Consider the following 24,437-nt stretch of genomic DNA (forward strand, 5'->3'; position numbering starts at 1 on the left):
GGTTTACATTTACACAAGTATGAATGTATTGAAATGCCCTATAGGTATAGTATATGATTTGTGAATTTGGAGCATAAGGGACCATTATATGACTTTCTATCATATTTGAGGCAATGCTGATGACCTTTGAAGTTCATTTGGTAATAAAATTTTGGATAGTTTCTATCAAGTTCTATCAAGTCCAATCTTATTTTGTGTCATTGGTACATGTGCCAACCAAATGCAAAAGCTGCTTTCAAAATTCATAAGTATGTAAATGTATTATCATTGGTATACTTAACATTTGGAATTTATTTTCTGTACAATGTTTAAGCTGTATATTAAGAAAGGAAAATACAACAACTTTTTCTTACAATTTTATTGTTTTAGAGCATAACTTTCAGGTGATAAATATAATACATCTGTTGACAATCTTAATAGTCGACCATTCCTGTTAAGGAGGAACGAAATATCCACTGAGACACTCTGATCTGTAAAAACAGTATAAAGTATATTAAAAACATAATCTCTTAATTGGGTCCACTTTGCTAATTTAGTCTGAGAGCTATATCAAAGTTTAAAGACCACAAATGATGCCATACTGTAATTGTAATGAAAGCTAATTAGTCAAACAAAGAAATTAATAAAATAAAAATAAAAGGCAGCCTCAAAAAGAAGAATTCTATTTAATACTGTCCCTGTTAATTATCTGCCTCTATTATCTGTCAAATTTATGATTGTAGATTGAAGAGAATCAAACTCAATCATTAAGTCATAGAGATGCATACTATTAATAACATCACCATGACAGATAAACTTGCCTTCTCCTCAACATACTTCAGTCTAAAATGAAAGTTTTGTATGATTTTTTTTTTAAATTTAACAATTTTACGCACAACCATCAAATCACACTAGGTTTGAAAGATGCTGGTGTGTATCACCTCATATGACCCCCTCCTATCCTGATATGCTACAGGAGGTACCACTCCATCCTTCATAGCAGTCACAAGTACATGCAAATAATGACTGTTGTCCCCGATTATCTCTCATCCCTAACATTTCCTTCTCATGTGTCCCCATTCCTTCCAACTTCTGCCAGGAAGAGGCACAGGTCAGAATGTCACCAACGCACCGTCCATTTGCTGAGCAGATGTTGAGACTGCACAGTGATGCAGCATCGGTCACCCTCTTAACCCAAGGTCCTAAAGACACTTGCAGATAACTTTGAAGTTGCGAACAGGATTCAGCAGTGTGTGTATCATTATTGGATCCCCAAAAGACGACACCACTGCACCCCATCTGGGCAGACTGTAGGATGGTTGCATTCAAGTCTTCCTACAAGAGAATTTACATAATAATAATGATAATAATATTAATATTAATCATAATAATCATAATCATAATAAATGAGACTTATATAGCGCCAAATCAGTAGACAAAAGTCACTGCTCAAGGGGCTTTACAAAGAAAGCAAATTAATTAACAAAAGAACAAGTGAAAAAATGGGTCTTCAGAAAACTTTTGAAAGTAGAGAGTTTAGAGCATGTTCGAATGTGATCTGGTAACTTGTTCCATAGATAAGAGCCAGAACAAATCAGGTAATTATGTGAAGAAACTGCTTCAAATTGCAAAATGTTCTGATGCAATGACTGGAAGATGTGGTATTTAGTTAACAAGAGTGGTGTGAGGATTAAATATCAATAACATGGGAATAGAAAGGGAGGTTAGAACTTGGTAGCAGATAGTATTTCAGACAAACATAACTCCAAGCAGCTGGCTCTATTTTCAATATGACTTTATCCTGTTTGCTTTTCTTGTCTCTACGTTGTTTATGCAAGTTTCTCTCTTTTTATCTCTAAAGATAGCTCGGCCGATAGAAATGCTCTTCACTTAAATGTTAAGTCTGCTCCAATTTTTTTGATTTATGTTTGGGTTTCATTTTGTAGCCACATCGAAAGTCCTGAAACTAATTTATACTATTTCATTACATCTTATTATCGACAAATTAATTAGCTACTGCAGAGTTGCATTTCTGGTGATGAAATCATTAAAAGCAATTTCTGGTGGCTAAAGTTGATTGCTAAACAAAATTTGCTGAAAATATTCTGAATCTTAAGTCTGTGAAAACCACATCCTCATAGAATTTTGTATTGTAAAGATATGAAGTTTAATATTTCAAGCAATCACAATGTCGACTAGCATCAAGACATGAACAGTACAACAAATTACAAAATACGATTTAAAGAACGAAACTTCATAAACGATTTGAGAAGCAATTTTATTCTTTTTACCTTTGTAAAGAAGAGCTCACTGTGAGAATAGAGGTATCTTGTGTAAGGAAATATGTCAGCAAACTTATTATTTGACAGCTTTCGGACACGAAGGGCCTCTGTTACGACTCCATTAACATAGTCTCGCATCTCTGTCTCTTGTCCATGAAGATATATAGAAGGATATAGGGCAGTAGATGAATCAAACAACCAAGTGATGTTTTCATTCGATGCTTCCACTCCTGGACTGCAGGCTCTTTGTGGTTCTTTGCCGTTGTTACAATAGGGAAAATGATAGAAACCCCACTTTGCATGAGGTCTCAGTTCTTTGACCAGACGTAGAGTACTGTCCATGAAATATTTTGCGGCTTGTTCATACTCGATGAGGGCGACAAGCTCAATCATTTCATCGCTCCATTTAGGGTGCCTCTCTTGAACCAGTTTTTTAGATTGCTTGCGGTAGATTTCTCTAGTATCAAAATTTTGTGCCCACTGCGGGCGCCAAGCTTCCCAGTCGAGAATACCGATCCCGTTGAATGCTGGATCAGGGATCGTCAACAAAACATCATCGGTGGCTTTTTCTAGATGAGCTAACAAATCAGAAGTCTGAGAACAAAGGAATCAAGTTTGAGGTAAGCAAGACATTGGTAACATTTCCCCAAGAACACCATAGGCCTACATACATTTTACAGCTATGAGAAAACTGTTTCAGGTACTTAAATTCACCTAATCTGCAGTACATAACTCTTTTTACTGATGCAGACTTTCTCTTAGCACTTCTCCACCCATCCCCTCCCACCCCACAAATGATACTGTTCATTAATTCACAAATTTATGCTAGTGATCACACCTGACCTTGAAGCATCTTTGCTTCTTCCCCTTCATGGTTGTTTATAATACTGCATGACAGCTAGCACCTAAAGACAAACATTGCATTTCACCCCAAAATTAAGGTAGGGACACTGACTCAGTAAGTACTGTCATTTACAATGTGTTTCAAATAACTATGAAAGGTAACCGATGTAAAATTAATGTTAGACAACCATTTGTTCAATATTTCAGGGGTCTGCTACTTGAAAACAGATAAAAAAAATTTTTTTTTTTAAATTACAAGATATACTTACAGGTACAGTAGTGATTCTCAGTTTGTTATGGAACGGGTTAGATAGCTTAGGTGCATATCACAATACAGCGTGTAAATCTATCCTAGATCTAAACCTATCTATGTAAGGTTTGAACATACATGACTTGTAGTTTACTGTAAAGGCCCAGCTAAGAACTCACCAGCTCCCTGGACAGTGGTAGTGTGGCAACCATAGATTTCAATGGTAACTCACAACTATGATTATGAAGCTACACGCCATTCATCGGATTGTAGGTACCAGCTTATATGCAGTCCTAGTAGGGTATGACCCATAGAAACTGAAGAAAGCTTTCTTCAATTTCTATGGTATGAACTCACCTGTGGTAAACCTCCATTGATGGGCTGTGAGCTTTTGTTGAAATATGGGTAGTAACCAAGTTCATCATCGTAGAAAATGACCACTTTATCACCAGTGAAGTTTTCACCTTTATTTGCTACTATGCCATACTCATCTAAATGCAGACTGATGTTGAAAAGGTGAGAACAAGCGTAGCTGGGTACGTTCCAAAATGCAGTAAAAGGAGATTTCCAGTTGTATTTAGCTGGTCGCCAGGAGGCCGCATAGTCGTACTCTGCCTGATTCGAATTATCCGCCTGATGAGGCTGATTGTGTATTTGCACTGTTTCTAAAACCGACGTCATTACAAAGACGATCGTCATTCGGAGGATTATGTTAATACCCATTGTTTGTTTATCTAAAGCCACCAAACTAACTAACGAGATATGTATCACTGCAAAAGAAAACTTACACTTAGCAGGCCTAGTATACACACATTAATACTTTGCAAAGATAGTGTGATATGCCTGATAAGAACTACAGTAGGTGCAACAACTCTACGTACTAATAGTTGTTCGTGATTATTTTTCATCCACCACATGCACACCGGAAAAGGATGCCTGGATAGTCATGTGTGCGGTTTGGCAGACGTCTGGTCATTGTTGTGTACATAACTGCAAAAATTCAGCTGGCACCTGATATATCAAATGTTGTGTAAGCATGAATTTTGGGGACACTAAGGGTAAGTCAAGGGGACCTGTCAAGAGGCAGAATTTCCCCAGTCCCGTTTACTTGGTGGGTAACAGTGGATTTTCCATTCAATTATGTAATACCGTACGTATATACAGTGGTTTCAACATCGTGAAACCATGGAGTTTCATGGGAAACCAAGGGCGGCGGAAGCACTTTTAATCTGGGGGGGCACCGACATCAAAGGGCACTTTGCAGAAATTCGATTGGACTGATGTAGCCTGATATTTAGTACCCTTTATAACTCTTAATGTATTATCTTATTTGCGTATACACATCACCCCATCAACGCCCCCCCCCCCCTCAAGGAAAATATGCATACTGGCACTGCAATATCCAATGTGCAAATTGGGAAACAAGGAACAAGTTTTCTATTGAGACAAATGAGGTGAAATCATGCTAGTTGCTAATGTATGAATTTTCCGAATGAGAGTTTATTTCTTGTTAATATCTTAACAAATTGTTTCCATTCGAAATAGCTTTGAGTTTGACCCACATAAATTCATTAAAACTCAGGGGCATAGCCAGGATTTGCAAAGTTGGATGCACGACTATCTGAGCGGAGCGCCACCATCGGTTGGCGCGGAGCGTACAAGACAAATTTTGGTTTTACAAACCCCTCAGATGGCCGGAAACGGCCCTTCCAGAGTGTTCATTCCGGTTCCCTGGCCTCTTGCTAACTTAAGACAATTTTTATGTAGAAAAAGGGCACATTTTTAACCCTGAGGAAAAGTGGGGGGGCACGTGCCCCCTGTGCCCCCCCGGTTCCGCCGCCCTTGTGGGAAACCAAGGGTTCTTCTATAGGCCTAAAGGCGAGTTGTTCCATAACAACTGCCTGGTTCTATAAGGAACCTCCAGAACAGTGATAAAACTTACAGCCTCCACTGGGATTCGAACCTGGGCCTCCCGCTTTTTATGCGGACACCCTAATATATCTTAAATGCGGACACCCTAATATATAATAAATGCGGACACCCTAATATATAATATATCTTATATATATAAGATTTACATAGTGAAACTAAAGAGAAAAGCAAATTTTACTGAATAGTCAATACACACATTCATAACTGTGTGCATCAAGATGCAACTTCATCTTTCTGTCAGTCTATTTACGATTTCACTGTAGAAAATGAACAATTGTGGAAAAGTATAAAGTTGACAAATGTTACATATCATAGGCACCACATAAACAAAACTAGAAAGTTAACACAGCAAAGTTGTTCTAACGGAATTCAAGGGAAGGTGGAAAGCATTTATAAGTTTCGTCATTAATTCGTTTTACAAAGCGATCCGGAAAACTACAGCAAAAATGACTCCATCCCCGTCGGGACTCGAACCCGAAACCTTTGAATTAGAAGTCCAATGCGCTAATCCATTGCGCCACGGGGACTGCTTATTTAACGAAGGAGCTACAATACTATATATTCCTTACTTCTTATTGTTTGTGCTTTACCGTGAAAACTTAAGTTGTATTTGGCATTTATATACTTTCTCAAGTAGTTACAAAATGGAAGAGTTTCATTATTACCTTGAGATATATTTTGATGCAAGTTATCGAGTTTTCAAGCCATAATTTATGGTTGACTTCGGCCGAATTACACTTAGTTACAGTAAACAAGTTTGACGTCATTGACCTGCTCAGATTTGTTCATGGCTAGGCTAGCGCTAAGTACTAAGATACTATTTACTAAAGACTAAGTAAAGATTGTTGTGCTTGTGTTGTAGCATGTATAACTTAGTATATCAAGGAATTTTTGACTCGTCGATGTTCAGATTTTCACACAACTACAAGCATATACAGCGAGCAACTTCGCACAACCTTACCACCCATAGACTAACTGTTAGATGTTAAGTTGGTAAACTTGATTAATCATCCGTATAACTCTGGATCTGTATACCTGGGTATGACTCTTATTTAGTCTTAAAATAGCATAGGCAAGACCAATACGATTCACTGAATCCAGGCTAGGCCTAGGCTAGAAAAGTAGTTGTAGGCCTAGTACTGTAAGTGTAACTTAGTACTAGTAGTGCTACACAGCTACAGTTGGCTAAACAACTTTGGCATTTGGCCTGTTAAGCCTAACATAACAGTTTATGCCTAACAAGTAACAGCAGTTAGGCTATGCTATTTTGTTAGGCCAAAGTTTGGTTACAACTATTGCATCTTCTTCATATAAGACATTAAAGAGGTAATGATATCATTCATGGGTAACAAATCTTGAGAGAACTCCAATTATTGGATTAAGCAGATGTGTTTATTAAACTGTATTCCAACAGATCATTAAACAATTTATGCCAGCGACATAATGTGAAAAAATTGTGATATGGTGACAGAACAAAGAACCATATGAGTATAGGTTATTCAGTAACTCATCAGTAATTAATCTAGAGAATGGTACTACGATGCTATTGAACTAAGAATGAACTATGAGTAACTACTTAAACGTAAAGTAGTAACCTATGCGATACTTTGCTAATATACAACAACAACAAGGAATGTTGTTAAGATAAACTAAGTCGTAAGTTCAATATGTTAGGCATAAGCAGGAAATTTTAAGGTGGTTCTTGGACAACCTTGCCTTCATATTTGGCTGTCCAAAGGATTTTTTGGTTGTCCAATGAAAGCAGCAAAAATATTACTGGCATTGCTTGACGTGGTACTTCGCACACATCGTGTGCAATAAAGTTACGAAATATGGCCCAGAGACTATTATGTTAATGATGTATCACCTGCGATTTTCCAACACTTGGATTTTTAAAATGGCACGCCTTGTGCGAGAGCTGTCTGTAAGTAATACTACAATGTACCGATTGAGCCTTGTAGGTGAGGACCGTAACCTAAGGCTATGTAGATCGACATTGCGAAAATCATGGACAGAACTGTAGTGTAGGGTTATATACATTTTACGCGGTGTACAGTATGACACTGTTCAGGATAAATCATGGTGGGTTGCAGGAATTCTCTGGTAGTGAAAAATTATTTCCCTAATTGTTTCCGATCGTTTCCAGAGACAGAGGGTAAGCCCAGGGTATACAGCACATACATTGCTGCAACATAAACGAGCATGCGGTATGCCCTCATGCATAGTATAGTACTGTGAAAACGTTGTTCTCCAGCTAGCTTGTCATACGTGCGTGAGGTAGAAAGCAAGTGTGGTCGCAGCGGCCAGGGTCTGTAGTGTAGAAAGTATACAATACTTTACGTCACCATTAGTGCATATATACAGCATGCACATTCTGTCTTTACTAATATAAACAAGTGTGCTGGATAATCTGGATAACTTTCCTGTGTTACTTCTGACACACAGTATAAGCTAACATAGTTTGAGAACATCAGTACCAATTTGCGATCTTTAAAGTAACTTATAAAGTAAAATATCAATCCATCAAAATGTTTAAAAAGTAACTAAATTAATAGCAATTGGCAGCTATGAGTAGAAGGAAGTGATGTTTGTGTATCCATTGTTCTGTCTTCATTTTCAACCTGTTGCAGACAGCTCAAAGAAATCATGGTAAACCCTGGAATTTCAATGCCATATATTTAAAGTAATATCCTCGTTGTATAGACCCAAGTGCTGGTTAGGCAACAAAAATACATTTGATAATATACTGAACTTTTTACAGTCTCAAAACATAACAAACATGATCCCAATCAGACTCAAATTAAAATCCCATTTATGTTCAGTGTTCCAATGGTTCTCTAAGCTAAATCAATCCTTGCCTTATCAGGCAGCTTTCATATAACAGAAATGCATCTATATTGGTGAAGGGAAGTGCCTTGTAGGTTACTTTACTTATACATCTTTGACTAGTCAAGGCATTCCATATCAGTTCACAAAACATGGAACATCATGAAATAAGCATATTCTGAAAAAAAAACGGGAACAGCACAACTGGCAAAAGCATTTTATGTAAAATCCCAAACTTTGAGGATTTTGCATTTAAAAATAAGGCAAAAAACCCTTCTGTATTTTTTTTGTACAAACAGGATGGTACTATATCTCTTCTAGAAAAAAATAATCAGATTTTTTCAACATGACTCGTTTTGAGTTATTGGCTGTCAAAGACGACCTCGTTTGTACATCGGAGCAACTTTAAATTTATATTGAGGAAAGCTAGGACCCTGAAAGTTGGTAACTTTATACAATATCATTAAAGTAAAATACCTCACATCTCTCACATTGTTATGTTGTTGAAAAGTTGGCCACAAAACCCCTTCCTCTTGCTGAATCGCAGTATGAAATAGCAACTTTATAGCTACACAACGTGCAAATATATTACAGGGAAGCATTGTCATCATTATTTTGTATTGTTTGCCTTCGACTGAATACAATAACCTCTGAAGAATGGAGCATCCGAAAGCAATAGTTTAGGAGCAATTTACCACTAAAATAGCACATTGTTTATCTATGGGATAGAGTCTATAGGCTTCTGTCATAGAAAGGTAGTAGGATGTTGAATTGCTGAGAAATGTGACCCAAAAAATCAAGAAAATGCCACGGTGGCAACAAATTGGGGAATTTCAATGTGTGATAATTCGACCAATTTTGAAGCAGTACAACTCACTTTTTTAGAATATGCTTATTTCCTAGTGCTCTAATCATGTGATGAGGGTGTTAATTTTTAGAGCGGGTCCAGCAATAGTCATCCGGGACTTGACACGGAATGACGCATTTAGCTACATCCTCCTGGACGCTTCAGCTCGTCCAATGCCACCACCACCTAACTCCACTTGTCAATATTACTTATAAATATTCAAGCCATTCATTTAACAAAAGAACTGACATATTTTTTGGTAGGTATTTCTTAATTTGTGTCAAGAAAAAAAAATGTAGGCTGTGGCATTTATGGTTCCTGAATACTTAAATACTCAAACTTTGCTTTTGATCTTGTTCTTCACAGATTTCTAGCTACTGTAGGAATGTGAATAAATAAACACTCTTTAAGGCACAATGTGGTGGTTCCTGTTTCCTCATTGTATGTACCACTTGATCAGATGGTTCCCGAAGAACAATCGGCTCAAAATGTAAGTACCATAGTAACACTAATAAATCCTATAAACTAAGTGACATTGGTTTTATCCTGTGACTAACAGTAAATGTACCCTAACATGGTGGAACCTCACATGCAGAAATTTGAAGGCCTAGGAGGCCTCTGCATTTATCTAGAGTTGTTGATATCTTTCATATAATAATGAGTTTTATTTGACTTGAAAACATTTTGTAAAAATGTCCAGTTTTTTGGCACCAGTTTCCAGAGTTTGTTTGGAAATCTCACCCTGGGGGGGGGGGGGTGGTTGAGGAATGAGATTGGCAGGTCTGTTGCATTTTATGCACCATTCTGCAGTATTACATTCTAATGGCCTATAAAGTGTAAATCTATCAATTTGCCAATTTTGATCTCAGCTAAGCTCACTTTCATGGGCTGACTGTGCAAGTGTATGGCACTTATGCCCCACAATTTTACCAAGAATGTAACAATTGAAATCACTATTATTTGCCTACTTTAGTGATGTGAAAGTTCCACACCTTCTTGTTCATTTGTGCATAGATAATGTGTACTATGATTATTATATTGGTTTGAGTGGACACAAAGTTAGTTCAGTTATAAATGTAACAACCTTTATGCTTATCTATCCAGATTTGCAATATTGGGTTTAGTAATTTATTCTCAATCAAGCGAGTAAAATGGCTGTCTATTATTTGTCAGAGGCTGCACTGATGTTACATAGAATATTCACAGGCCAATGCATTCTGTGTATAGACCAGTGCAGTGCCTGGAAAAACCATTATACAGTGAGTGACCAGAGAGGAAAGCTGTTAATAAATTGCTTTTTCAGTAGATATGTAAAACTGATGGGCACTGATATTTTATTCCAATTAGCAAAATCTTCAGTTTTCAAGAAGATTTACACAAGGACATTTTAGACCTTTATACACAATGAGTGATGGGAAGAATTTGGTTGCTGGGCCATGCAGTGCAAAGTATGGAGCTTCAGTAACCTTGTTATGAATATTAACATTTCCGTGGTGATGGCTATATCAACATGAATGAATATTTCTAGAACTAATTTCCAACTTTACCTAGTGTCTTTGGTATTGTTACGTATTGTTACGTATGGCAAGTCTCGACGGACTCATATACAAAGTAAATTTAACCGGCGATAATATGGAGCAGTTCCATATGGAGCAGTTCCACAATGAGTTTAATTGATGGTGAGCTTTGTTACATTATACATATAAGAATCTTATTATTAGCTTCTGCATTTTGTTGTCTTTTTCTTCCCTTCACAGACGCATCCTGATTCTCCTCCTGTCAGTTGGCTTTCTGTTGCCTCAATTCTATGTTCTTTTAGTGTAAGTAACAAAGAATGGAACTCAAAAAATACAGGCTTCCAGTCTATTGGATGTCATAGCTTTATGCATTGTAAATATTGTTAATTGCCTTTTAAGACATTACATGTACTTTAACAGTAATAGGGCTTTATTCTCTGTAAGAGAATGTAAAGACTTTATGAATGTTATCATAAATGTGTAAAAGTAAGTGGACCTGATGTTTCGATCCTAGCAGGATCTTCTTCTTCAGCCTCTGAAGAAGAAGATCCTGCTAGGATCGAAACGTCAGGCCCACTTAATGTTACACATTCTCATACGCATGCTTTTGAGTGGATCAGCAGTGTGTTAACAGTTTTTGTTTGATTTGGTTATTGTAAATGTTTGGATAATATAAGTGCCCTAGCGGGGATCATCTTGAAAACTGAAGCTCTTTGCTAAAAGGAATAAATTATCAGTGCCCATTCTCATTGGAATAAAAGGAAGTTGAAAATTATTGTATAAATACCAATAAACTGTTGCTGGAACTGTCCAAACATTACCTGGGATCCAGACTTGTAGTATTAAGAGAACAACAGCATGAGTATGAGTAGTAAGTTACATTAGCCTTGGTATCAGTGTGAGTACAAAGCTATTAGTATGAGTACATAGTATTGCGTTAGCATCTATACTATTATTGAGTACAAGTATGAGTACAACTGCACTAGGACGAGTACAGGTATGAACTATCCTAGAATAGATCACAGACTACTCACTACGAGTCTGCTCGGATCCACACTTGCTATCAGTTAATGTCTCACGGCTACTTTATTCTTCCCCAAGCAGAGAACAATCTTCAAGATACTGTGGTCAACATCTGTTTGGACTTCTTATTGCCTCCATTGTTGTGACTTTTGTGATGCTTGGTAAGTTTAACAAGTTACCATAAAAGAAAAAGAACATTTTTTCAGCTTGAAATAACTATTTAAATATATTTTAATATATATGTATATACCAGAGCCAGCTGCTGACACAACGGGGCTGTCCATAGTCTCAACAGAGGACAGTGTCATATTGGTCCTAGCATCTCAACAGAGGAGAGTGTCATATTGGTCCTACAGTAGCATCTCAACAGACGGCTGTGTCATATTGGTCCTAGCATCTCAACAGAGGGCAGTGTCATATTGGTCCTAACATCTCAACAGAGGGCAGTGTCATATTGGTCCTAGTAGCATCTCAACAGAGGGCAGTGTCATATTGGTCCTAGCATCTCAACAGAGGACAGTGTCATATTGGTCCTAGCATCTCAACAGAGGGCAGTGTCATATTTGTCCTAGCATCTCAACAGAGGACAGTGTCATATTGGTCCTAGCATCTCAACGGAGGACAGTGTCATATTGGTCCTAGCATCTCAACAGAGGGCAGTGTCTTATTGGTCCTATTAGCATCTCAACAGAGGGCAGTGTCATATTGGTCCTGGCATCTCAACAGAGGGCAGTGTCATATTGGTCCTAGCAGTGTCTCAACAGAGGGCAGTGTCATATTGGTCCTAGCATGAATTTCTAACTCTGAATTTCTGAAAAAAAAAGCTGAATTTCTCTTCAAAATCCCTCCCTGCTACTTACTGGGTTGTGTTGAATGAAACTATGGTGTGAAAAAAAGGTTACAGGGTATGCAAAGTAAACTGGCTTCTCACTGGTCCCCCCCCCCCTCTACCCTCCCTGGCAAAGAATGACTGTATAGGGATCCCCACCAACTAAGGACTGGATTGCTTAATTGGTAGAGCAAGGACGTGTAATTAATCATCCAAGAATATAAGTTATTAAATTCTAAATGAATCTAAAAGATCTAAATTTAAAAGAAAATCAAAACAGCTTTCTGTGAATTTGACTCATTCCGTATATGAGATCAAATTTTGTAAGTCTATTTTTTTCAAAATAACATGAAGCAGTTCATTCTAAATAACAGTACAAGCCATGAAGAAGGGTATTAGACAGTTAAGTCCCATTTTAACTGTACGTTCCGTTTTCATGCTTTTGATAACACAGTAGTTTGTAACGCATGCTGCTTTGTGATACTGTGTATACTTGGCTTCTGTTATAACATATAAAAAAAATTTAATATCCACATTTGTTAAACATTGTCTAACTCTGTGCTCCACAATGCCCAGTGCCAGATCTAGACCTTGGGGGCCCGGGTCACTTCAGGTTTGGTGGGCCCCTCATACACAGGAATTGAAATACACGGCAAATTCCCAAATTTACACATCAAAGTCACTTTGTTGAATGTATTGGAACTGACAAGTTATACATACATAGAGAAGTTAAATGAGTTATATAGTGGAAATAAATACATGTAAATATACATGCCAGCAAAACTCCAAGTAGATATTAAGGTAAGACAAATATATTTTGATGAAAAAACTGATTTTTTTTAATTATTATGGTTTCGTATGGCAGGGGTGCCCGGATCAATTGCCCTCCACCCCCCCCCCCCCTCATAAATCTGTCATTTACAAGGCCTAAATAGAAATGTGATGTCCAGTCAGTTTTCCAAAACGACATCAAAATTTAGACTTGCTTAGTTGCTTATGTCAGGGATGAAAACCAACTAAAAGATAAAGCAGGCCAAAGCAAAATCATTCCTGGACTGTTTTATTATCTTACAGTCCTATAACATCGTGCTGGTAATCTTCAATGTGTTCTTTCTTTATAACATCATTCTGGTAATCTACAATGTGTTGTTTCTCTATAATATCATGCTGTTAATCTTCAATGTGTTCTTTCTCTATAATATCATGCTGTTAATCTTCAATGTGTTCTTTCTCTATAATATCATGCTGTTAATCTTCAATGTGTTCATTCTCTATAATATCATGCTGTTAATCTTCAATGTGTTCATTCTCTATAATATCATACTGGTAATCTTCAATGTGTTCATTCTCTATAATATCATGCTGGTAATCTTCAATGTGTTCATTCTCTATAATATCATACTGGTAATCTTCAATGTGTTCATTCTCTATAATATCATGCTGTTAATCTTCAATGTGTTCTTTCTCTATAATATCATGCTGTTAATCTTCAATGTGTTCTTTCTCTATAATATCATGCTGTTAATCTTCAATGTGTTCATTCTCTATAATATCATGCTGTTAATCTTCAATGTGTTCATTCTCTATAATATCATACTGGTAATCTTCAATGTGTTCATTCTCTATAATATCATGCTGTTAATCTTCAATGTGTTCATTCTCTATAATATCATACTGTTAATCTTCAATGTGTTCATTCTCTATAATATCATGCTGGTAATCTTCAATGTGTTCTTTCTCTATAATATCATGCTGGTAATCTTCAATGTGTTCTTTCTCTATAATATCATTCTAGTAATCTTCAATGTGTTCTTTCTCTATAATATCATGCTGGTATCCTTCAATGTGTTCTTTCTCTATAATATCATGCTGTTAATCTTCAATGTGTTCATTCTCTATAATATCATACTGGTAATCTTCAATGTGTTCATTCTCTATAATATCATGCTGTTAATCTTCAATGTGTTCATTCTCTATAATATCATACTGGTAATCTTCAATGTGTTCTTTCTCTATAATATCATGCTGTTAATCTTCAATGTGTTCATTCTCTATAATATCATACTGGTAATCTTCAATGTGTTCATTCTCTATAATATCATGCTGCTAATCTTCAATGTGTTCTTTCTCTATAATATCATGCTGGTAATCTTCAATGTGTTCTTTCTCTATAATATCATGCTGTTAATCTTCAATGTGTTCTTTCTCTATAATATCATGCTGCTAATCTTCAATGTGTTCTTTCTTTATAATATCATGCTGGTAATCTTCAATGTGTTCTTTCTTTATAATATCATGCTGGTAATCTTCAATGTGTTCTTTCTCTATAATATCATGCTGCTAATCTTCAATGTGTTCTTTCTCTATAATATCATACTGTTAATCTTCAATGTGTTCTTTCTCTATAATATCATGCTGGTATCCTTCAATGTGTTCTTTATCTATAACATTATGCTGCTAATCTTCAATGTGTTCTTTCTCTATAATATCATGCTGCTAATCTTCAATGTGTTCTTTCTCTATAATATCATGCTGCTAATCTTCAATGTGTTCTTTCTCTATAATATCATGCTGCTAATCTTCAATGTGTTCTTTCTCTATAATATCATGCTGCTAATCTTCAATGTGTTCTTTCTCTATAATATCATGCTGCTAATCTTCAATGTGTTTTTTCTCTATAATATCATGCTGGTAATCTTCAATGTGTTCTTTCTCTATAATATCATGTTGTTAATCTTCAATGTGTTCATTCTCTGTAATATCATGCTGGTAATCTTCAATGTGTTCTTTCTCTATAATATCATGCTGGTATCCTTCAATGTGTTCTTTCTCTATAATATCATGCTGTTAATCTTCAATGTGTTCATTCTCTATAATATCATGCTGTTAATCTTCAATGTGTTCATTCTCTATAATATCATGCTGTTAATCTTCAATGTGTTCTTTCTCTATAATATCATGCTGGTAATCTTCAATGTGTTCTTTCTCTATAATATCATGCTGCTAATCTTCAATGTGTTCTTTCTCTATAATATCATGTTGTTAATCTTCAATGTGTTCATTCTCTGTAATATCATGCTGGTAATCTTCAATGTGTTCTTTCTCTATAATATCATGCTGGTATCCTTCAATGTGTTCTTTCTCTATAATATCATGCTGTTAATCTTCAATGTGTTCATTCTCTATAATATCATGCTGTTAATCTTCAATGTGTTCTTTCTCTATAATATCATGCTGGTAATCTTCAATGTGTTCTTTCTCTATAATATCATGCTGGTATCCTTCAATGTGTTCTTTCTCTATAATATCATGCTGTTAATCTTCAATGTGTTCATTCTCTATAATATCATGCTGTTAATCTTCAATGTGTTCATTCTCTATAATATCATGCTGTTAATCTTCAATGTGTTCATTCTCTATAATATCATGCTGGTAATCTTCAATGTGTTCATTCTCTATAATATCATGCTGGTATCCTTCAATGTGTTCTTTCTCTATAATATCATGCTGTTAATCTTCAATGTGTTCATTCTCTATAATATCATGCTGTTAATCTTCAATGTGTTCTTTCTCTATAATATCATGCTGGTAATCTTCAATGTGTTCTTTCTCTATAATATCATGCTGGTATCCTTCAATGTGTTCTTTCTCTATAATATCATGCTGCTAATCTTCAATGTGTTCTTTCTTTATAATATCATGCTGCTAATCTTCAATGTGTTCTTTCTTTATAATATCATGCTGGTAATCTTCAATGTGTTCTTTCTTTATAATATCATGCTGCTAATCTTCAATGTGTTCTTTCTTTATAATATCATGCTGCTAATCTTCAATGTGTTCTTTCTCTATAATATCATGCTGGTAATCTTCAATGTGTTCTTTCTCTATAATATCATGCTGGTAATCTTCAATGTGTTCTTTCTCTATAATATCATGCTGGTATCCTTCAATGTGTTCTTTCTCTATAATATCATGCTGCTAATCTTCAATGTGTTCTTTCTTTATAATATCATGCTGCTAATCTTCAATGTGTTCTTTCTTTATAATATCATGCTGGTAATCTTCAATGTGTTCTTTCTTTATAATATCATGCTGGTATCCTTCAATGTGTTCTTTCTCTATAATATCATGCTGTTAATCTTCAATGTGTTCATTCTCTATAATATCATGCTGTTAATCTTCAATGTGTTCATTCTCTATAATATCATGCTGGTAATCTTCAATGTGTTCTTTCTCTATAATATCATGCTGTAAATCTTCAATGTGTTCTTTCTCTATAATATCATGCTGTTAATCTTCAATGTGTTCATTCTCTATAATATCATGCTGTTAATCTTCAATGTGTTCATTCTCTATAATATCATGCTGTTAATCTTCAATGTGTTCTTTCTCTATAATATCATGCTGTTAATCTTCAATGTGTTCATTCTCTATAATATCATGCTGTTAATCTTCAATGTGTTCATTCTCTATAATATCATGCTGTTAATCTTCAATGTGTTCATTCTCTATAATATCATGCTGTTAATCTTCAATGTGTTCATTCTCTATAATATCATGCTGTTAATCTTCAATGTGTTCATTCTCTATAATATCATGCTGTTAATCTTCAATGTGTTCTTTCTCTATAATATCATGCTGTTAATCTTCAATGTGTTCTTGCTCTCTACTTACAGGATTCACTTTTTTGTTTGTACTGATGGACCCGATACCATTTGAAGTGAAGTTTGCCTTTAATTGTTATGGAGGTCTTACCTGTATTCTCGGAGTACTTTTTATCATCCTTTCCAGTCTTGCAACAGAATGTGTAAGTAAAATAAGAGAAAAATGATTTTGATGGAATCGAAAGCAGTATTTTCCATTTCTTCAAATTAATATAACAATTTTCTGGTGTTTCTTTTCAGCCAAGTCACTTGTTCGTCACTAAGTTTATTAGTACCTATATCTGTACAAATATTAAGACATATCTCCTTATCTCCCAAATTGGCGGACTCAACTCCGACTTAGGCTAATGACTTGATGACAGGCTGTACAGCAACATCTTCCAGTCTCCAGTGTTATATGAAAATTAAAGGCTAGACTCTCAGTAAATATTATACATAGATATTGTATATCGAAAGATTCTTCATTTCGTAAATCTTTACTTTTAGGTTATCAATTTAACTTTTCATTTTTTGATAAATGATGGAGTATCGCAAGGTACTGTTTGGACACTATTGTAACCAATTACATGATGGATGCTTTGCTCATGCACTGCTACTGCAGATAAAAGTACAACATAAACATCATATTAAGTATTGGGCCCAAAATTTTAGCCTGCTAGAAATTTCTACAAGATTTGAAAAAGCGCCTTCCAGGAGTTTCTTACAAGACATTTTGGGTACTCAACTGTAAACAATTACATGTTTCAATCAGGACAAATGCTTGTTGAAGGTTGAGCTTGTGTGACCATTAATATGCATATTTGTAAGCATTGCTGACAAATTGTAACAAGAAACACACAGCTGTGTCGTTGATACTTCTAGTTACATCAAATGTCACATTTTGTAATCTGGGTATTGTTAGGGACCTCCACACAAAGTGATTTTGTGTCACATTTTGTAATCTGGGTATTGTTAGGGACCTCCACACAAAGTGATTCTGTGTCACATTTTGTAATATGTGTGTCTTGAGGGAACTCCATACAAAGTGATTCTGTGTCACATTTTGTAATCTGGGTATCGTTAGCGACCTCCACACAAAGTGATCAGAAGTGAGATAAATGTAGTATATAATCATAAGCCTACACCCTTGCTCTTAAGTGCAACAGCCAGTTTAATTAATTGTTGTTTTTTCATAGTCAATGTTCAAATGTGACTAAATGTTACTCATCACCTTCAGCAGAACTTCTCTACCTTTTATTCTTTACAGCAAAACAATACACCGATATTGTACTATTACTCACTAGCAACTGCAGTACTGAGCGGGATATCAATAGGTATGTACTAATGCTGGAAAAGTCAACTAGAGAAAACCAGATGAGGAAAAAACAGAGCTGTAACTAGCTTAGCAGATTTATAGATGTGAAAAGTTATGAGTTTTTGCATTGCTGGAAACTGTCCAAGTCATTATAGACCATATTAATCATGTACAAGTGTTGCACTGGTATGAGTGATGTTGAATTAAATTCTGTTAAACCGTACAATTGGACTTCACTTTAAGATTCTATGGTGTTAAGGCCCATGAGATTGAATTTTCAGTGACCAATGGCAACACCGAGTTTGATTTACTTAATTACTTGTTAAATAAAATGCTTTTCTGGTAAGTCAAAGCTTAATTTTATCTTTGCTGCCATGCTTTGCTTAAAATAGCTTAGAACAAATATGACCATGGTTAACAACTGACCTCAACATCATATTTTTATTTTCACAATTTTTGTTTAACTGTAAGTCATTTCATTCATGAGCTACTCATATTAACCGTCCAAATAACAGTTTACCTCGTGATTCAAAACCCAGTGTCTCTGGTACAAAGACATTGATGAGGACCCATCAAATGTATTGCACTCTATTACAACAGATATTGAATTAATAGTGATAATGTAATTTCTGCATTATCACTTCTGTAAGGTATTAAACCTTTAATTGTGTAACTTCTCTTTCACTCCTGAAGGGATCTATGCTCTGCTGTTGCCATTTTGGATACTCAACAGACTTTACCGTAACTCTGTTCTGGACAAGAAGGGAAGAACTGGGATTTGTTACGAGCCAGTCAACTGCTGTTCGTGTATCTGGCATGTCTGAAGCAGTCACCAAGAGTCAAACACAGTTTGTTTTTGTTTGTTATCATGTAAATAAAGCCTAGACATTACAAAAGTTGTAAGACATAGTCATGAAACATTCCTCTAAGTGTGTATAGTTATATAGATATATATAGCTTATACCTGTTGTTAACAGAAGCCGGTCTCCGCATCTTGGCTCAACAAATGTCAAACTTTTTATTGGTTACTTAAAGGTCTTAATGTTTTGATCCTAGGAAAATCTTATTCAAAGGCAAATTAAAGCAAAACAAAAGATGGAGTATGGAACAATACTGAACTCATAATCATTGTCAAGATTCAGTGAATTTGAAATGGATGCACCTTTAACAGATTGTTTATTTGTAACTATCTGCAAATAGAATTATCTGAAATTTTAAAGCTAAAATTTTGTGGCAGAATTATAGAAAAGTCATTGTTGCTAGTTTTGAAAGTGAGTGTAACTTTTGTTCAGATTTCTAATATAATAGGAATCTAGGATTCTTAGTATTGTTGCAAATTTATGACATTATTTATTATTTTAATTGTTATAGTTTTTTGCTATCTGGTTTTAATCATAACTCACGATTTAGTTGACTCTTGGTAATTACATATTAGAGTTCATGGAGGGACAGTAAAATAGAGTTATAATGATTAACAAGTTGATTATAGCAAGACTGTCTCTGTGTCTCTCTTTGATGAGATTTATAAATTGTATGTAAATTGATCTAAATTGTATGTAAATTGTGATAGTGTGACAGCTCCACTTTGCGATTATGCGCTTAGTGCTGGGTTTGAAAAGTGAGGTTGCAAGGAACCATAATAACAATTGCTGTAAATATGACAAAGACACTTTCACATGTAATTATAATTAGTTAGGAATCAAAGAGTGCTAGATTTGGAGACGAACATTTAACAAACAAAACCATTTACGTATGTTTCTTAAGGCATTATCTTCTCTAAAGCAAGGACCAATTATTAGAAATCGAAAAAATAACAATTTCTATAATTTAGTAATATTAGCAAAAGATAATTTTATAAGGAACATAAAACAATATTTGTGTTTAGGGAATGAGGAAATTGTCTCCTTGTAACTTGGTAAAGTAATTACCAATTGAAAACTGGTAATAGCCATTATGACTCAACATTTGGCTCTGTGATGGTTGTTATCACCCATTTTGGCAATCAAGTAGCAACTTTAAAAATTATTACAATATTTAATTTACAAATCTTCCGTCCAATATTGTCAATATTTTCACCTTGATAATTTTTTTGTCTTTCACATATTTATCTCTCTTAGATTTTATTTAAAGGTGAGATTCTACTTCAAATGACAGAATTTGTTGGGCAAATTTCTTGTACTAAGTTAAAATTTTCAGATTTATTATCATGGTTTTCTATGAATATTCAAAAGTCTGTCCATGAATTTGGAATAAAGATAAGTTGCGATAGTTATTTACAATTGTTGTGCTGTCTTTTGTCAATGTGCTTCATCACTGAAGACCTCTATTTGCCCCTATTGAAAAGGTTGACCATTTTGTCAGCTTATAAATGCATATGTCAGATATGCTAGATTTAGTCAAATTGCTGTCTGTACCTTCGCTTGAAGTTGTTTGTTGATGGTCTGATGTAGTTAACCAGTAGATTAAGTTTAATCTCACCAGCAATTGGAGGGTGTCTCAGGGGGAATAAAGGGTAACATTCTTGTGCTATTCTACCCTCTCCCCCCGCCCCCCACCTCTTCTCTCGGACCCATGTATCTTGGCCTTGATACAATGTTGTGATAAACCATTATAGTGCCTGTCATTTACTAATAATATCGTAATCCATGTTGTTATGGTCAACACAAAACTTGACAGGGACATTTTCATTGGAGCAGGCAGGGTGTGGGGAGTAACAGGCTAGGGGGAGACTTTACCCTAGCCCCTGTAAGATTGGATTCTATTTATTTTAAGAATTTTTAGCTCTTATATATTGATTTCAATGTGACAATGCTACAAATTTCAAAATGAAGAAAATACCGATGGCGTATATTTGACCCTTTTATATTTGTAATTTGCGATTATAACATGATGTGTAATATGATAAATCTTCAATTATACCTTTATCAAAGAATATATTTTAATCTTAGAACAGGTTTTTTGACCATTCGATAAAATCAAGATTAGTTAAACTGATAAGATCAAGATTAGTTAAACTGATAAGATCAAGATTAGTTAAAACTGATGAGATCAAGATTAGCTAAACGCAGACGATCTCGCAGCAAATTTGGCCTTTCTTTCAGCTTCTTTCTCTTTGGCTTCTTTAGCTTTCCTTTTCTTCTCATATTTCAATCTTTGCTGTTCTCGAATCTCCGCTTCATAGTTCTCGGCATCTTTTCCCTCGGAGCCCTGTAAGTGAGAACCAGATGGAAAGTATTAAGTACTTTCGTATTGCAGGAGTTACATGTTACAGAGACAAATTATAAACACAAACAGTGTCTATATCCTTTCAGCTTATGTTCATAGGCGTAGGAGCCCAGTCTGATTTGGGGGGGCTGTAACGACTTGCCGGAAAAGTATATCCAAAATTTTTCACGCGCTCCGCACGCATTCCACATAGTAATGTGCATATCATATAGGCATGCACCGCTTATTACATTGCATGCCAATAACATACAATCAATTGCCATGTTATTACCCTTCCATATTGCTTATAATTATTGGGAAAGTCTTTACAATAGCATTTGATCATAATAATATCAGTTTAACCATTGGAAAACACATTGCACATTTTTTTTTTTCAGTAGGTGCCCGAAAAATTTTCAGCTTATTGCCCGAATTTTCACAAACATTTTTGGCCCCCCCCCCCGCCTCCTACGCCTTTGCTTGTGTTGATGCAATTATCTATCTGGCAACAGCATGGAATGACATCACTCTGTGCCCTGCAAGATGTGTAGAACTTTCCAGGAAGAGGAATTGCAGCAAAACAAAATAAGAATAATAATAAATAGTAAAAAAAATATATCTACATACTCATCAAAATGTCTCAAATATGTAACATTTCAAAGTCAATTAACTGATGAATATTATATTTCTGAAACATTTTTCATATAGATATAAGACTACCATCCAAAGTTTGTTTGTCTTGACTATGTTACCCTAACCTTCTATGTTACCCTATGTTCTATGTTACCCTAACTATGTTACCCTAACCTTCAACAGAACATGATCTTGGATGGCTTTTACGCAGCAGTAAGGAATATCTTTTGACGCCCATTAAAAACACTGCAATTAACGCTCAGAACCTATTCAATTAGTTACAATTTTCTTTTGATGAACTCTAAGCCATGTCAGGTGGTACACCAAGCTACTCCTGTCGTAGATTATAAAATGTCTTTTAATGCCACAGTTTGGTTCAACCCTATATCTAGACCTCCAAATTTAATGTTGGGCCAATCCTCTGTCCCCCCTCCCCTCCCCTCCCCCTCCCACACACACACACACACTAGCTGTTCTACCTCCCTCTTCTTCTCCACCACAGTGTTGTGGGTATTTAATGGGGGAGGGTGGGGTGGTTGAGCCACTATTTAGAGGAGAGACGTTTTCAGCGAAAGGAAAATGGAACACGGAATGCGCAGGACACACCTGGCAGTATTTATATACCAACTTAGTTACTGTTATTTATTTTCCGATACCCAGTCATGAAACTTACCTTGGCTTCGAAGAACCCCTTCATACCACCTTTTCCTTTAGCCACATCACCTGGTGCACCAAGGACCTTCTCATTGGCTGCTACAATCTTTGCATATCCGGTTCCCTCCGGCATCTCTTTCTTGTAGCTTCTGCTCCAAATTAGCATAAACTGTCACCAAAGACAAAGAGTCACGATGTCAATATGAACATCACATAAAGAGGGATTTCAGCTTTTAACACATGTTTTTTTTAGGAGTGTTGTGTCGATAGGGTGGGGAGGGGGGGGGGTTGGAACGTTGGGATCTTGGTAACTCCATTGTTTCTAAGAGACTTCAGACGTTTTAAGTCAGTCACAGGTAGCTTTCCATTTCTTTTCTTTTTTCCTAACAGCCAGGTGACATTCTATAACCGGTTATAGAAGGGTAAAATATTGTAACCATTTTATCGGATTAAGTGAAATTACCTCTCTGAAACAAAGCTTTCCATCCTTATCCTCATCTACGGATTCAATGAGATTTTTCAGTTCAAGATGGGTGAGGGGATCACCCCTGCTTTCCATAAGATGACGAAACTCATCCAAGCTGATGAAGTTGTCATGATCTGTATCGTAACTATGGAGACAGGAGAAACAAAATAATCAGTTCCTGGATACTGTTATAGACAAACGATCCATTTTCTTTCGTGGCAGTCTCGTATTTCGTCAAAAGCAACTTGTATTGTAGTTTGCGATTCGAAACCTTGATTTTATCCTTTAGAAAGTATGAATTATTAATTAAGTCTCATCAATCAACTGAATTTGCCCCAGTAATTTAGCCAACATCTCCTTCATTGCAAACAGACATAAACGTGATCTAATATAAGCATTTTATAATGCTTAGTTTATAAATTCTCTCATTACAAATTCTTGATCTCGAAATCAATATTTTTTCCCATTAATTTATGGCACAAACTATCTTCTCCATCACTCTCCCTCTCCCCTAGACGAAAAGGTCTGGCTAACACATTGCGTGCGTCAAGTAATTTCATACCTCGCGAATATTTCTTCAAACTTTCTGCATTGATCTCGTGAGAATTCGCTGAACTCTGGGTAAGGATGCGCAAATTCATCACGCGGGTCTTTGTATTCCCTCATCTTCTTATCCTTCACACCTTCCTCCTCTGCTTGCATCCTCTTGTCCATACGCTTCGATAATTCGTCGTCCATCATCTTGATAGGATATTTGATTTAACAATCGAGGATTGAAACAGAGTATAGCAATATGGCGCTTTAATTGTCGATGGTTCGTACCGAGTTTATGTTTAATTTTGCACTTAGAACACGACTGTGTTAAAAATGAGTTTAATGGGAACACGATGCAACAACCATTCTTTCGTCACGGCAGACCTTCCAATCGTATTGTTGAATTTGCCCTGCGTGGAGTTCCTGAACGCGATGTTGTGCGCGCAAACTTATGTGCGTTTATTGCTAGTCACACGCTTTTTCTTTTATAGCGTGCTATTTGTTTGGATATTTGCCTGTTATTTGTAGCAGGCAAAAAGAAAAGCAATATAGTTCACGGCAGAGATATATTGGCGTCCGTAGAAAAAAAAATATCCAGATGGTGTCAACACTCTTCTGTTTTCAACAACCGATTAACTGTCCAAATAATTAACAGTTTTA

At 35.7% G+C, this 24,437-nt stretch overlaps 3 protein-coding genes and 1 non-coding gene across 5 annotated transcripts; 1 reads left to right on the top strand and 3 right to left on the bottom strand.

The window, feature by feature from the left end:
* Nucleotides 1-340: 340 nt before the first annotated feature.
* Nucleotides 341-4,237, bottom strand: LOC139976477 (hyaluronidase-1-like). Its single transcript, XM_071985259.1, has 3 exons — nt 3,712-4,237; nt 2,271-2,855; nt 341-1,314 (listed from the first exon to the last, which is right to left on the bottom strand). The coding sequence occupies exons 1-3, from the start codon at nt 4,075-4,077 to the stop codon at nt 937-939; spliced, it is 1,329 nt and encodes a 442-aa protein (XP_071841360.1). The 5' UTR covers nt 4,078-4,237; the 3' UTR covers nt 341-936.
* A 1,502-nt stretch (nt 4,238-5,739) lies between these two features.
* On the bottom strand, nt 5,740-5,813 carry Trnar-ucu (transfer RNA arginine (anticodon UCU)). Its single transcript has one exon. It is a non-coding gene; the product is annotated as a tRNA-Arg (tRNA).
* A 288-nt stretch (nt 5,814-6,101) lies between these two features.
* On the top strand, nt 6,102-20,558 carry LOC139976479 (uncharacterized). 2 transcript variants are annotated; one of them, XM_071985262.1, is made up of 7 exons: nt 6,102-6,325; nt 9,326-9,449; nt 10,717-10,779; nt 11,581-11,660; nt 17,005-17,135; nt 18,239-18,305; nt 18,980-20,558. In XM_071985262.1, exons 2-7 carry the CDS (start codon nt 9,376-9,378, stop codon nt 19,108-19,110), a joined length of 546 nt encoding a protein of 181 aa, XP_071841363.1. In that variant the 5' UTR covers nt 6,102-6,325; nt 9,326-9,375; the 3' UTR covers nt 19,111-20,558. The 2 variants fall into 2 exon arrangements, with proteins under 2 accessions (XP_071841363.1, XP_071841364.1); XM_071985263.1 differs by having other exon boundaries at nt 6,102-6,279.
* Nucleotides 19,135-24,099, bottom strand: LOC139976478 (EF-hand domain-containing protein D1-like). Its single transcript, XM_071985260.1, has 4 exons — nt 23,806-24,099; nt 23,241-23,388; nt 22,797-22,946; nt 19,135-21,493 (listed from the first exon to the last, which is right to left on the bottom strand). Exons 1-4 carry the CDS (start codon nt 23,982-23,984, stop codon nt 21,341-21,343), a joined length of 630 nt encoding a protein of 209 aa, XP_071841361.1. The 5' UTR covers nt 23,985-24,099; the 3' UTR covers nt 19,135-21,340.
* Nucleotides 24,100-24,437: the final 338 nt, after the last annotated feature.

Source organism: Apostichopus japonicus, chromosome 11 (genome assembly GCF_037975245.1).
Source record: "Apostichopus japonicus isolate 1M-3 chromosome 11, ASM3797524v1, whole genome shotgun sequence".
In the NCBI taxonomy this organism is placed as follows: Eukaryota; Metazoa; Echinodermata; class Holothuroidea; order Aspidochirotida; family Stichopodidae; genus Apostichopus; species Apostichopus japonicus.